The sequence below is a fragment of the Mirounga leonina genome, unplaced genomic scaffold, assembly GCF_011800145.1.
Source record: "Mirounga leonina isolate KUSES-001 unplaced genomic scaffold, KU_Mleo_1.0 Mir_176, whole genome shotgun sequence".
Taxonomy (NCBI): domain Eukaryota; kingdom Metazoa; phylum Chordata; class Mammalia; order Carnivora; family Phocidae; genus Mirounga; species Mirounga leonina.
Window position 1 is genome coordinate 54,535,991 of NW_023270454.1, and position 15,553 is coordinate 54,551,543.

The 15,553-nt window shown below is 36.4% G+C and overlaps 1 protein-coding gene and 1 long non-coding RNA gene across 7 annotated transcripts in view; one reads left to right on the forward strand and one right to left on the reverse strand.

Moving 5' to 3' along the window:
* Positions 1–2,172: 2,172 nt before the first annotated feature.
* Positions 2,173–13,965, forward strand: LOC118022341. The gene is made up of 3 exons (XR_004682475.1): positions 2,173–2,394; positions 12,647–12,752; positions 13,928–13,965. It is a non-coding gene; the product is annotated as an uncharacterized LOC118022341 (long non-coding RNA).
* Positions 11,079–15,553, reverse strand: part of ABHD18 (abhydrolase domain containing 18) — a 52,003-nt gene continuing 47,528 nt past the window's right edge. For all 6 annotated transcript variants that reach the window (XM_035023095.1, XM_035023096.1, XM_035023097.1 and 3 more), the window contains 3 exons: positions 14,245–14,623; positions 13,037–13,199; positions 11,079–11,664 (listed from right to left, as the gene is read on the reverse strand). In XM_035023095.1, the coding sequence (XP_034878986.1) occupies positions 11,613–11,664; positions 13,037–13,199; positions 14,245–14,623 (594 nt within the window). In that variant the 3' untranslated portion in view covers positions 11,079–11,612. The remainder of the gene's footprint in view (positions 11,665–13,036; positions 13,200–14,244; positions 14,624–15,553) is intronic.

The window sequence follows — 15,553 nt, forward strand, 5'->3', positions numbered from 1 at the left end:
TCGTACATTGGTAAGACAAAGGGTAAGAAAGACTATTGGCTTTCTTTTTCTGACTTAAAATGTTTTCACTATTATTACATAGTCCTTAAATATGAGCAAACATATTTATTACTATTTAACTGTTTGATTCTAAGACAATAAGCACAAGTGAAAATATATTACTTAGAAAATAATTCAGGGTTTCATGGATATTCTGGATCAGGACTTGGCCCATAGGCTAAATCCTGACCACCACCTATTTTTATACAGGTGCAAGCTAAGAATGGTTTTTACATTTTTTAGTGGTTAGAAGGACGTATTTTTTGTGGCACATAAAAGCTATATGAAGTTTGAATTTCAGTTCCATAAATAACTTTTATTGGAATACAGCATGCTCATTCGTTTACATATTGTCTGTGGCCGCTTTTGCACCACAAAGGCAGAGTTGAGTCGCTGTGAGAAGAACCATATGTGGTGCCGTCATCACTTTGTACTATTGCTAAAAGGCAAATATCAAGAGAGGGATCTAATAAAATTCCATAAATGTTTTCCAAATGGTGATGAATATGTTTAATTAAAAGTTTTGCGTATAAATGCAGTACCTATCTGTATGAAAAGATACTTTCAAAGTTGAAATATATAAAATCTCATTACAGGTCAGCATTAATAGATGAGTATTTGGAACAGATTTTTTTTTTAATTTTTTAAGATTTTATTTATTTGAGAGAGACAGAATGAGAAAGAGAGAGCATGAGAGGGAGGAGGATCAGAGGGAGAAGCAGACCCCCTGCTGAGCAGGGAGCCCGATGCAGCACTCGATCCCGGGACTCCAGGATCATGAACTGAGCTGGAAGGCAGTCGATTAACCAACTCAGCCACCCAGGTGCCCCGGAACAGATTTTTTTTTTTTTAAGATTTTATTTATTTGAGAGAGAGAGTGAAAGAGCACAAGCAGGGGGAGCAGCAGAAGGAGAGGGAGAAGCAGGCTCCCTGCCCAGCAGGGAGCCCGATGTGGGACTCGATCCCAGGACCCTGGGATCATGACCTGAGCCGAAGGCAGATGCCCAACCATCTGAGCCACTCAGGCGCCCTTGGAACAGCTTTTGATGACAGGTCTAGAGTGTTTTCTGACACTAGCCACCAACAATCCATTAGTTCTCTAATTGTCCTACAAATCAATTCAGTTCTGACACTAACTACCCAGAGTTAGTGTCCAACGTCACAAGTTAAAGGACTCATTCCCACAAGTCTGCCCTCACTTCAGACATCAGCCACAAGTAGGGTACCCAGGCCATCCACACTTTTGCCCATCCAACTACAAATCAGTCACCACACCCCCTCCTTAGGTTTGAGAAGTTGCTAGAATGGTTCACAGAACTCAGAGAAACTATTTATGCTTACTAGTTTGTTATAAAGGATACAAATACAACTCAGGAACAGCCAGATGAAAAAAATGCACAGGATAAAGTATGGGGGAGGAGGTACTCAGAGCTTCCATGCCCCCTCTGGGCATGTCACCCTGCCAGCACCTCAGTGTATTTGTAGAAGCTCTCTGAATCCCACCACTAGGGAGTTTCTCTGGAGGTTTCATTACTTAGGCATAATTGATTAAGCCATTGGTCATTGGTGATTAACTCAACTTCCAGCCCTCCCCCCTTGTACTGACTACAATAACAGCCATACAAGCAATGTACACGTTGCCAAGGTAACCTGCAAGACCACTATGTTTATCAGCCAAAACAGGGGAGTCCTTGACCCTTCAGACCTCAACTTGCTCACCAAGTGATGTGGTATGTATATACAATGGAATATTACTCAGTTATCAAAAAGAATGAAATCTTGCCAATTTCAACAACATGGATGGAGCTAGAGTGTATCATGCTAAGTGAAATAAGTCAATCAGAGAAAGACAAATACCATATGATTTCACTCAAATGTGGAATTTAAGAAACAAAATAAATGAACATATGGGGTGGGGAGAGAGAGGGAAATAAACCATAAGAGACTCCTAATGATAGAGAACACACTGAGGGTTATTGGAGGGAGGTGGGTGGGGAATGGGCTAGATGGTGATGGGTATTAAGGAGGGCACTTGTTATGATGAGCACTGGGTGTTGTATGTAAGTGATGAACCACTGAATTCTACTCCTGAAACCAATATTGCACTGTATTTTAACTAACTAGAATTTAAATAAAAATTTGGGGCAAAAAAGTGAGAAGAGAAGAATTTTCAAATATACAAGCTTCAAAACCTCCTATTACTCCTTTCTCAAGAAGCTACCAGAGGATGTGCTGCTTCTAAACTACAAAGAAAACCAAGAAAAAGGAAATCAGAGAAATCAGAAAACAGGACATTCAACACAAGAGAAGAACTACTAGTACTAGAGGAAAGAAGGCTGGAGAGAATTGGGAGAGGTAGGTCACCAGGGTTAAAAGTGGAACTTATATGTTATTTGAAAATCCGGCGAAATCATTCTTACATTGCTTGGCTGATCTCTTTACAGAATTTGGAAAAAAGTAAAGTTTTAAGTGCATAGGTAAAGAAGCAAAGCAATTAACTACAGGAAAACAAAGTAGAATTGTAATAAAATATGCTTAGTTCAGCAGTGAACAGTATTTACTTAGTCATAGTCAAATATTATATACTCATTTAACCAAAAATTGTGATATAATTTCATTCTGAAGGAAAAGCTGTCATTTGTAGCTTACAAGGAATATATTCTCAAATACGGTAACAATATCAGTGTCTACAATTGATGTCAAGTGTAAGCACATTATTTAGAATTATGGAGGTAAATAGAAGAATCAGCTAAAATTATAGAAAGGCTACATTTAATGAGGACTGGGACTAGGAACAGATGGTAAGGTAGAAGGAGCCTTATGGGACTTTTTATTAAAAAAAGTGAGTATGGCCCAGTGGGTAAGAGCATAGCCTGTGGAACTAGACTGCCTGGCTTTGAGTCCCATTTAAAATCGTTTCTACCCCCTAGGGATGGTTGTGAAGAATAAATGTATAATGTTAAAAGTGTGCTGGATGCATGGCATGTTCTATATGTTGGCTAATAGTTGTAGTAACACTAATTATTTAAATGTTGTGCAGATATTACATTATTAACCTTTTTTGTTTAAGTAGGCTCTGTGCCCAGCGTGGAGCCCAATGCTTGATGCAAACTCACGACCGTGAGATCAAGACCTGAGCGGAGATCAAGAGTCAGACACCTAGGGGCGCCTGGGTGGCTCAGACAGTTGGGCGTCTGCCTTCAGCTCAGGTCATGATCCCAGCGTCCTGGGATCGAGCCCCACATCGGGCTCCCTGCTCAGCTAGTGGCTTGCTTCTCCCTCTCCTACTCCCCCTGCTTGTGTTCCCTCTCTCTCTGTCTCTATGTCAAATCAATTAAAAAAAAAAAAAAAAAAAGTCAGACACCTAACTGATTGAGCCACCCAGGCGCCCCTTACATTGTTAACTCTTAAAAAATGGTTTTTGTAAAGGATATTGAAGTCACTCTGAGAAAAGATAACGAAATCCTGAACCAAGACTATGGTAGTGGGTTTGGAAAGGAGCAGATTATTGACATATTTGGGAAATAATAACACTGGGTCATTATGAGAGGAGAGTATAAGGGTCAAGGATGTTCCTTTTGTTTGTTTGTTTAACTGGATAGATGGTGGCTACCAAAAACCAAAAATATGAATAACGAAGAATGGATTGGGGGAAGCTTGGGAAATTCCTGGGTGACAGGGATAATGAGTTTGATTTTGGGTATTTTGAGTTTTCAGATACCTTTAAGTTGACTTTAGAGGTTATTGAATTAAGATATTGATGGAAGTTAAGTCAGCAAAGTTAACCTTAGAAGATAAAGTGTAGCTCTCTGGTGTGCACCTCTGTTCTAAAAGTTGAGTTAATGAGTGTTGAAGAAATTGAGGAATTTATTTAGTGATAGCAAATGTTAGGACTGACATGAATTCCAATAAAAGTTGGGATGGAGAACACACTGGGATGCTTAAAACACATAGGGGTATTGTGTCCAGTGGTAGAACTGAGAAGAGTAAGACTTTTCCATCAATTTCAAAGAACTGTTTAAAAATCCGTTTATGGGGGCACCTGGGTGGCTCAGTTGGTTAAGCATCTGCCTTGGGCTCATGTCATGATCCCAGGGTCCTGGGATCAAGCCCTGCTTCGGGCTCCCTGCTCTGCAGGGAGTCTGCTTCTCCCTCTCCCTCTGCCTGCTTCTCCCCCTGCTTATGCTCTCTCTCTCTCTCTCTCTCTGTCAGATAAATAAAAATCTTCAAAAAATAAAAATCAGTTTATGTAGGGAATGCCTGGGTGGCTCAGTTGGTTGAGTGTCCAACTCTTGATCTTTACTCAGGTCTTGATCTCAAGGTTGTGAGTTCAAGCCCCGAGTTTGGTTCTGTGTTGGGTGAAAAGCCTATTTAAAAAAAAAAAAAAAAAAATCAGGGGCACCTGGGTGGCTCAGTGGTGGCTCAATTGGTTAAGCATCTCTGCCTTCTGCTCAGGTCATGATCCCAGAGTGCCAGGATCAAGCCCCTCATCGGGCTCCCTGCTCAGCGGGGAGTCTGCTTCTCTCTCTGCCCCTCACCCTGCTTGTGCTCTCCCTCTCTTCTCTCTTTCTCAAATAAATAAATAAAATCTTAAAAAAAAATCAGTTTATGTAGGGTGTTAAAAAGTTTAGGAAATAGTGGTGATGGTTGCACAACATTGTGAATGTAATGCCTCTGATTTGCTCATTTAAAAGTGGTTAAAATTGCAAGTTTTATGTTTTATAGTTTTAACCACAATTTAAAAAATTAATAATGTAATATACTCAAAACTCTAATATCATATACTTTATTTTTTTTAAAAAGATTTTATTTATTTATTTGACAGAGAGAGACACAGTGAGAGAGGGAACACAAGCAGGGGGAGTAGGAGAGGGAGAAGCAGGCTTCCTGCTGAGCAGGGAGCCCGATGCGGGGCTCGATCCCAGGACCTTGGGATCATGACCTGAGCTGAAGGCAGACGCTTAATGACTGAGCCACCCAGGCGCCCCTAATATCATATACTTTAAATCAATGAATTGTATGATGTCTAAATTATATTTTAATAAAGCTCTTAAAAAATCAGTCTATGTATAGAGCTAAGCCAGAAATTTCTGTAGAAGTCAAGTTAAAGGGAACTGGTCTAGTCCCTTGAAAACTGTCTTAAGCATCCTATTGGACTGCTTTGTCTCTGGTACTCAGTAAATATTTTTTAAGTGAATCAATAAACAAATGAACGAGTAAGTGGACTTAAATGCAATATATGTAAATCTGTCTATCTGGTGTCTGGCTATGAGGTTGCAAGTTTGGGTTTGCGAATGTGATAATCACTGTGGTCCCTGTCCTCTTAAAATATAGTCATAACTCTCATATACCGTTCTTTGTTTTACAAATACTCTTAAAAAGAAACGTGCATTTGGTGAATCTTTTCCTTGTCTATTCTGATGAATTCAGTCCAAGGAGAGACGTGATTGCCTACCTTCTGATATGAAAACCTGAAGACCTGGTAGGTGTCACGACACAAAGAAAATTACTAGACTAGCCCCCAGAATCTCCATTCATTTTGGAGATACGAAAGAGTGAATTAAAGACATGACCCTAAAGCAGAAATAAGAGCAAACCCCAGAGAGTCCTGATGATACAGTTCTGCAAGCGACAGCAAACCTATCTCTTCTCAAGGTAGATTTTATTACTTAAAAGGGCTTCCCATTACAGCTCTCAAATTACCAATTTATTTTCTTCTACTTTATAATCTAAGACAACATTGGTATAAAATGACATTTAGAAAGAAGCCAGTGAAGTAATAAGTGTACAAACATATTTATAGTTCCAAGTAAAAAATAAATTTGCATTGCATATTATCACTATCAATTAGCCAATTGTTTTTTGAGGAGTTGTTGATGTGGGAAACAAAGGCAGAAGAAAAATTAGTAAATTTCCTTACTATCTACAGCCCCAATTGACAAGTTCTTAAAACAGGCAGAGTGACATTCCTGTAGGGACTCAACTGCCTCAATGCTCCTACTTGGTTAAGGGCAACAGACAGTCTTAGCCCCACCCCCAGGATCCTGTAAGTCTCCTTTAACATATAAAAATTCCTTTGGAAACTTCCTTTATCTCTACCCACCCCCCCTCCCCCAAGATACATGTTAGCAATCATCCCCCAAGCATATGACCCACGGATACACATCTGAAGGGTCTCATTACTGAATTTTTACTAAACAGTAAGAAATGACCTTTCCTAACAATAGCAAGCCCCCTCAGGATCCTGGAAACCTTGTTTCCAAAATACCTGGGAGGCTTACACTATCCCTAACCCCCTCCCAACTTGAAAGTCTATAATGGGCTGCTCCTCATGACCCCAGTGCAGCTCTTTCTGCCCACAGGTCCTGTCCCCGTGCTTTAATAAAACCACCTTTTTTTTTTTTAATTTTTTTACTTTTTATTTATTTTTTTATTCTTATGTTAATCCCCATACATTACATCATTAGTTCTAGATGAAGTGTTCCATGATTCATTGTTTGTGCATAACACCCAGTGCTCCATGCAGAATGTGCCCTCCTCAATACCCACCATCAGGCTAACCCATCCTCCCACCTCCCTCCCCTCTAGAACCCTCAGTTTGTTTTTCAGAGTCCATCGTCTCTCATGGTTCGTCCACCCCTCCGATTTCCCCCGCTTCATTCTTCCCCTCCCGCTACCTTCTTCTTCTTTTTTTTTCTTAACATATATTGCATTATTTGAATAAAACCACCTTTTTGCACCAGACATCTCAAGAATTCTTTCTTGGTCGTTGGCTTTGAACCCTAGGGTCTTTCCTCCGTCATTGTGACTTGGGGAAAGGATGCTTAGGAGGTGAAATTGTTGGTGTAGGTTTACAGTTGAACTTGAGTAAAAACTCAGCAGGATCAGTAATTGTCTTCTGCCTGAGTGTAAGGACTTAAAGTCAGATGTCATCTACAGGGCAAGGGAAATGGATCAAAGGTTTGAGTTGGTAACAAGTGTCTCTAAAACATACAATAATAAAGGCAACTACTTTGTTGACTGAGATGGATGGAAAAGTCGAGGAGTAACTGCTATGGAAGTGAAAGGAATGATTTCTAAAGACATGCTTTAACTTTTCAAAGAGCCATCATATGTGCATTTTTAAAAGCAATTTCAGAAGGTTAAGAAGGGAAGATGTAATCTTTATGGTTGAAGAAAATACAGGGAAGAGGTTAGCATTTCTTTGCTCATACTTGTCTCTGCTTTAAGTTGCTAAGATGAGTTAATGTTTACGATTTAAAGAAGCTCCACTGCACGTAAGTGCCCAAATCCACCCCCAGCTCATCCTACTCTTTCTAACACATGTGTACTCATAACGAAAGAGCAGAAGCAGAAGGAACACGGGCCCTCTTGGCTACTTGAATACTTCTGAGGTGCTGGTAATACCCAGAATATCAGGAATTCCTTTCCAAAATCTATGTTGTTTTACCGACTTTACATCCATTCTTTCCTTCAACAGCTAGTCTTCTTCCCTTGAGTCCTTCAGAGCACATGGTTCTTAAACCTGGCTGCACAGTAGAATTACCTATGGAGCTTTAAAAATACCAACTGCAAGCCAATTGAATTTGAATCTCTAGGGTAAGAGATTCAGCATAGGTTAAGAACAGCCACTTACCTAGGCTTCTAAAACTCCCCAGGTGATTCTATTCTGTTCCAGGCCCGAGATCTGATTAGAGCCATGACTCTTTGGGGTTAAGTATAACCCCTGGACAGACAGCAACAGCATCCTAGGAAACTTGTTAGAAATACAAATTCACGAGCCCTGCCCCACTTACTGAATCAGATAGGGTAGTGGGGTCTAGAAATCTGTTGTAACAAAGTTCCAGGTGATTTCAATGCAAGCTAAAATATGAGTACCACTGATTCTAAATGGGTGTTTTTGAAAATTTAATGTGTAGTTGAATTATCTTATTCAAATGCAAATTATGACTCAGTAAGGTTGGGATGGTGCTTGAGATTCTAAATTTCTAACAAGCTCTCAGAGGATGCTGCCAGTCTACTGACCACACTTTGAATAGCAAAGTGCTAGGATACAACTTTATTTCTATGGAATTATCCAGTACATTATATAGGAAAACAGTTACACCTCAGTTAGTCACGGGTTTATATAAAGAATAGACTTTTCATGGTAAGTTTACCTTTTTTTTTTTTTAATTAACACAATCTGGTGAATCTGCACGTTAGCTCCTTTGGTCCTGAGGAAAATCTTTCTGGGTTTTGGTCCAAAATTTTCTAGTGTTTTCAAAGTTCTTCATGAAATCATTGGCTTCCTAGGATTCTGCTTATAAGAATATTCCTAGAATTAAGTTATTCTACTCCTGCAAAAACGGTCCAAATGGTACCTCTATTCCCTTTGTCTCACTTGCCAAAATCTTTCATTTCCAAACCCAGTTTCTATAGCGGCCTCTACCCAGCATCCCCATTCTCAGTCCTATAGTTATCTCTAGATTTTAATTGCTTATAACATTTACTAGCAAAAATCTAATTATATCCAAGAATTATATCTAATTATACAACATTCAGTTGTATGGTCTGTCAGAATGCTAGTTTCCCTGGGATCACTCATATTTGGGGGAGAAATCTGGCTCTTGTTGCAGATACTGAATACTATTCTGCTAGAGCCTCCCTTCTTTCTGCCTTACCTTGTTTGGTTTATAATAGAACTAAGGAAGAACACACACTCAATTCAAGTTTGGATACATTAATCAAATGTGACATGTGTATTCTGTATTCAGAATAAATCTTCTTGAATATATGAAATAATTAACTTTTTATATAGACTTTTATTATGAAGTATAAAATATCTGGAAATGATTTAAAAACTTTTCAGTTACAGTGTTAATTAAATAATCTTTATGAGAGAAAACACCACATTAAAAAATTACATTCATAACAAACAATCTAAAATTCATTCATATGTTAAAATAGTAATTACAACATTAGCAAATCATGAAATTCAGAAACTTTTGTAACCACAGATCTAAATCAGGGGTCTCAAACTCAGATGTGTTCAGGGCTAAGAAGGAAACACAAAGTAGTGAAGTAGCCTGATAAAAAAGGGAGTCTATCAGACTGTGGCAAACTAGGGAATGCATGCCCAGTCAAAAGACTTCAAATTCAATTTTGAAATATTATGTACACTGAATAAACAGCTGTGGGCCAAGCTGGCCTGTATTGACTGCCAGTTTGCAGCTCTGGCCTAAATGAATTTTTAGCAGGTTATGTATGCAATTCTCAAAATGGCAGACAGCACTTTTAAAATACATATGTTGTCGGGCGCCTGGGTGGCTCAGATGGTTAAGCGTCTGCCTTCAGCTCAGGTCATGATCCCAGGGTCCTGGGATCGAGTCCCGCATCGGGCTCTCTGCTCCTTGGGAGCCTGCTTCTCCCTCTGCCTCTCTCTCTCTCTCTCATGAATAAATAAATAAAATCTTAAAAAAAAAAAAATACATATGTTGTCACTTTATATATATAACTATTATATATATATAACACTTATGTATATAGCTATTAGTATTATATATATAACATATATACCTTACACATTATATATATATACATAATGTTATATATATGTGTATATATAGATATATATAGAAAGCTTGAGTCACTATTTTGGGATAAGTGGGTATAAAAACTTTAAGAAAAGGTATTTTGCACCTTGAATTAATCAATTTAGGAAGTTGCGTGGATAATATTCTTAAAAACATCTGGTTAAGAGATGAAATTTTTAAAATACTTCCTTTCACATTTATTTGGGAAAAACTAGTTATGCCTAAAAGTTAATTAAAATGAAATGAAATTTCATTCTTTTACCAACAGAAAGTCATACACCACAGTACATTATTGCTTAGTAAGAAATATTTAGGTAAAAAATAAATATTGGTTTTACTAAGGTATAATTCAGAAAGCATTCAATCATATTGCCTCATTACATACTAAGAAAATACTTGTAATTCATTTGACAATAAGTCTTACTTTATCTTTAAAGGGTATTTTAAGAATTTTAATACATTTTATACTTTCAGTTAAAAGTAAAGGTTCTAGTCTGAAGATATAAAATTGCTATAGGCCAAGTGGCTGTAACCAAATAGGTCTGGTTTGCTATGCCAAAGCAGTTTTACAGAATTTACAATTTTGTATACCATCAATGACTTCACATTAGTGACTTTGAAATAATTTTTAAAAAGTTAAAGTGATGGAGACATTAGTGATAAATAAAATCTTCTAAAAGTCTATGAAGGCACATTATAATTCAAATATCCTTGCTAGATCAGGAATACATATTTTAAAATAATCCATAGACAACACAAATTTCAAACAAATAAAACTCAAATACATTTACTCCAAACCTTGATACAATTCCCCAAAATATTTTCTACTTTTTTCAAACATTTTAGATCTTAGCTTGAGAAGTTTAACATAAAAAGCACCAAATCTAACCATATAATCTTCCACTTAAAAAAGTTAGTAGTTATTATATCTTTTCTGTAAAATGAAGTTATATGGAACAAATCAATTTCATATTTAATTTCTGAAATTAAAAAGCCAAAGCTATTAAGTATATCTAACTAGAGTTAGATGTTTAGCAAACCCAGAGTAGGTATATAAGAAAATGTTAAGACACAGTATCAAGTAATGTAATAGGTCTTTTATTATTTCCATTTCTTATGAATTGAAACTTCTTAAGTAGGGGAAATATGTTTGGCATCATTTTCTAACCTCGTATTTGGCAAAGTTTTAAAGTTCAGCCAAGTCATATGCATCTTATCTATATTCCCACATTTGTTTTAATTATTAAAGCTACTTAAGTAGGAAGCAATCAGGATTTTTTTAGAATTCAAAGTTAACGGATCTTATACATCATTAAGTATTGCCATGGCAGGGGCGCCTGGGTGGCTCAGTCGTTAAGCGTCTGCCTTCGGCTCAGGTCATGATCCCAGGGTTCTGGGATCGAGCTCCGCATCAGGCTCCCTGCTCCGCGGGAGGCCTGCTTCTCCCTCTCCCACTCCCCCTGCTTGTGTTCCCTTTCTCGCTGTGTCTCTGTCAAATAAAATCTTAAAAAAAAAAAAAAAAGTATTGCCATTGCAGAAATTAAAGTTGAAGACAAGAAAGAAACATGTTCTCAAATCAAGTCAATAGTAAAACTGTCATACAGGGGTATACAATACATGCTGATGTATTACAAACTTAGCTTGATTTAGCAGTTCTTTAAAAACCAATAAGGTTTCTATGAATAAATTTATTTTAATTAATAAATTATTCACAATTAAAAATTTAAAGTTTTCATAAATAGTAACAACAGACTGGATATTGTGTATATGGGATTCCCACAAAACAATAACAAAATACTTCAACATTATTCCATCCAAATATTGGTTTAAAATTATTCACATTTAAAAATCATTGTTGACTGATCATAACAATGAATTCCAGACTAAATTGATAGCAGTTATATATATAGTGCTGTCTGCTTGTTCTTATCATCAAAGGATGAAAAACTCCTTTTGTAAGAAACATGATGGCCATACTGGTTACATACAGTGATCCAATCAGTTAGCGTATTTATGGAGGAAGCGTTCAAATGCATCATAGATGGCTTGTCTAAAATTAAAGATGAAAGAAAAACTGTAATGAGCAAAAAAGGAAGATAGTACTTTTCTTATAAGTTACTTCCAAAGTGACCTGTGGCTTGCAACCTGACTTCCTCTCCAACTAGCTTTGAAAGAGGCAGGTACCTGAGGGTGGGTGTTTGGATCCGTGTAACTTCACCACAGCTGCAGAAAATCTCAAATGTGCTTGCAACTGATGATGAATTCAGAAGTACCATCCTTTTCTGTGATGTACTTTTTTGGTGCCTTAGAACTTACATAATACATGCATTTATATAATATATATATGCAATATAAAATATATATGTAGGTATGTGACATGTTGAAAATTAATTGGCTATATAACTTTTCATAATGTAGTATTCAACCTATTTCATAAATTATGATAAGGATGCTTTTTGTCCAGAAAAACACATGTTCCTAGCAACTGAACTAAAAGCAAAAGCCTTAGTTTCCAATATTACCTTCACAGAGTGTTTTACTATATTAGTATTTAATATTAATATGTTTTAATATATTTATATTATTTAATATATATTTAATATATTAGTATTTAATATTAATATTTTAATATTTTAATTGGACACTTAAGGTGACATCTAAAAGTTGGTTATTTAAATGAACTAAATAAGTGACAATGTACAAAGAATTATTTCTTGGATTAAAAAGAGCTAAAACATGTCAGACATATAATACACACAATTCTTCTATTATATAGCAATACAGCTGGCAGTTTTGAGACACATTATGCCCAGGGCACTGATCTAAGCACTTCATGTGAATGAATTTATTTAACCATTAATGATAAATATATCCCAATGATACCTTTTGCCATCGAATTTGAAGAGAAGTAGAAATAATATAGGCTATCAAAAAACTAGAGTTATAGAATAAAGGTTTTTATAACTTCTACTAAGTACTGGAGTCATATAAAGTTATTAACATTAAAACCAATATTTCACTTCTCATTTAAGGTTCAATATTCACTTGCTACTGAAAAACAGCGCTGGACTATTCCATAGATGCTCATGCCATCTGAGAGAAGAAAGTGGAGTGAAAAAGCAAGTTTTACAAACCCTGGTATTCCTCCCTATACCCTAAAATACTTGGCTATTAATATTTGAAGAGGGTAAAAACACACAATAAAATGTGCCTATATATGCTACTTCCCTAGTTCTTTAAAAGAAAAAAGAAGAGGATGGGATAGGAAAAAGTACCACAATGTGAGAATTGAGGGAGGCAGGGAAGAAAAAAGAAGACTAAAACATAAAATAAAAATACCCTATCTTCTCTATTTTTTTGAGGCAAAAATATTCCAAAAAACAAGTAAATAAATAGATACCTGTTTAGACCAATCATCTTACCTGAAGAGTCCTTGTTTAAAAAGATAAGCACTAATATGACCCCCTTCTAGATAACGGATTTCACAACCAGGCCAAATTTCTTGTAAACTTCGAACTCCTGTTCGTGGAATATAAGCATCTTCTTTGGCTTGAACCACTATAATGAGGCTTGGGTCAACTGGAACTAGGGGTAGAATTTTAAAAGATACAACATACATACCTTTAAAAAGCTCTAAGATTTTTATATAAATACTATTAATTGTATTAGAAAATAAAATACACTTGACAGTACATTAAGTGAAACATCTGTCAAACTAAAACTTTTTTTAAAAAAAGATTATTTATTTATTTATTTCAGAGAAAGAGAGAGAGCACAGACTAGCAAGGAGCAGGGGGTGGGGGGGAAGACAGAGAGGGAGAAGCATACCCTCCGCTGAGCAGGGAGCCCGACCTGGGGCTCGATCCCAGGACCCTGAGATCATGACCTGAGCTGAAGGCAGCTGCTTAACCGACTGTGTCACCCAGGTGCCCCTTTAAAACTTTATGATTAAGTTAAAATCAACAATAATATAGCATAATATCATAATATTCATCTCTAATACAATGAGATGAACATTCTAAAGAAGATACAAAATCCAATATATATTTTTAAATTTAAATTCAATTAATTAACATATAATATATTATTTGTTTCAGGGGTACAGGTCTGTGCTTCACCAGTCTTATGTAATATTCAGTGCTTATTACAACACATACCCTCCCCAATGTCCATCACCCCATTACCGCATCCCCCTGCCCCCGACAAAATCCAATATAGTTTTAACTAACTAATAAGATGGTTTTAGATTTTCATGGATAAAATATGATACATTTATTTATTTATTTATTTAAGATTTTACTTATTTTTGACAGAGAGAGAGCACACACAGGGGAACAGCAGAGAGAGAGGGAGAAGCAGCCTCCCTGCTGAGCAGAGAGCCCGATGCGGGACTCGATCCCAGGACCCTGAGATCATGACCTGAGCCGAAGGCAGACGCTTAACCATCTGAGCCACCCAGGCGCCCCAATATGATACATTTAAATAACCAACTTATCCTGGAAAATACATTCTGGAGCGAACAATAAACATGTTCTCGAAAATATAAAATTATTTTGTAAACATCTTTAAAAATATTTCACAAATATTTACACATCAGCAAACATTATTAATTTCACATAAAAATTGGTACCTGAGAAATTTGCCACATGAGTACATTCATCCATGACTCCTTTCATGAATATTAAGGACTCTTTCTGAAGATTGTTTCTTCTTTGTTCTTTACTGAGTAGGTGATATGACTGAGGACTGCAACTTGTATAATTACTTTTGTTGGTTGAAAGCGTTTGATTGAAGCACTGCATCTTAGAGGTATCTTGCAACAACAGTCTTTCTGATGTGGCACTGATAGATGTTTTACTAGATTTATGGCACTCACTAGGTTTTTGGGATACAACTTGGTCTGTCATATCTAAATTTAAAGTTCTAGAAACCACATTAAGGTTAGTTAGCTTGTCTGCACTGATAGGGAAGTGTTTCACAAACTCTTGTCCCATTTTGAAGGAATCTGTCTGAATATATAAAAGAAAACATCATTTAGTATAAAATACATTTTATTTAACAACCTTGTTAAAGACAAAACACAAATTCCATCAGTGAATAAATGAATAAATAAAATGTAGTACATACATACAATGGATTATCATTTAGTCTTAAAAGGGAATGAAATTCTGATACATACTACAACATGGATGAACCCTGAAGACACTATGCTAAATGAATAAGCCAGACACAAATGACAAATATTGTATGATTCCAACTTTTATGAGGTACCTAGAGTAGTCAGATTCATAGAGACAGACAATTGAGTGGGGATTGCCAGGCGCTGGAAGGAGGGGAATGAAGAGTTACTGTTTAATGGGTACAGAGTCTCAGTTGAGTAAAATGAAAAAGTTCTGGAGATGGATGGTGGTGATGGACAGAGGTGATGGTTGCACAACAATGTGAATGCACTTAATAACAACATTGACCTGTACACCTAAACATGGTTGAAATAGTACATTTTATGTTGCATATATTTTACCACAACTTAAACAGTAACAAAGAATAAAGAGATGTCAAAATTTATCTGAGGACTAAGATAAATAAAAGACTTATACTATATTGCTAAATGTCTCCTCTTAAACAGTAAAGGGTATCATTTAGTCTGCATCATGTTTTTATTGCCAAAGATTTGAAATCATGATCTGCCTGAATCTTAGAACTTCCAAAAGCCTTAAGAGTGTATCCTGGCAGTAATACATCAGCCACCTCAAATCTCTTTCTCGGGTTGAACTAAGAAGAATGAAGAATTATCAAGGAAAAAATATTGCCTATTAAAATCTCAAAAGTATGTACTAAGTTTAAGGACTTGTAAGTACAATGTAATTTAAGTAAAAATAAACTCTGTTAAATACTAAGGGCAGAGTCAAAAGAAAAAAAAAATGACAGTCTGGGAAAAT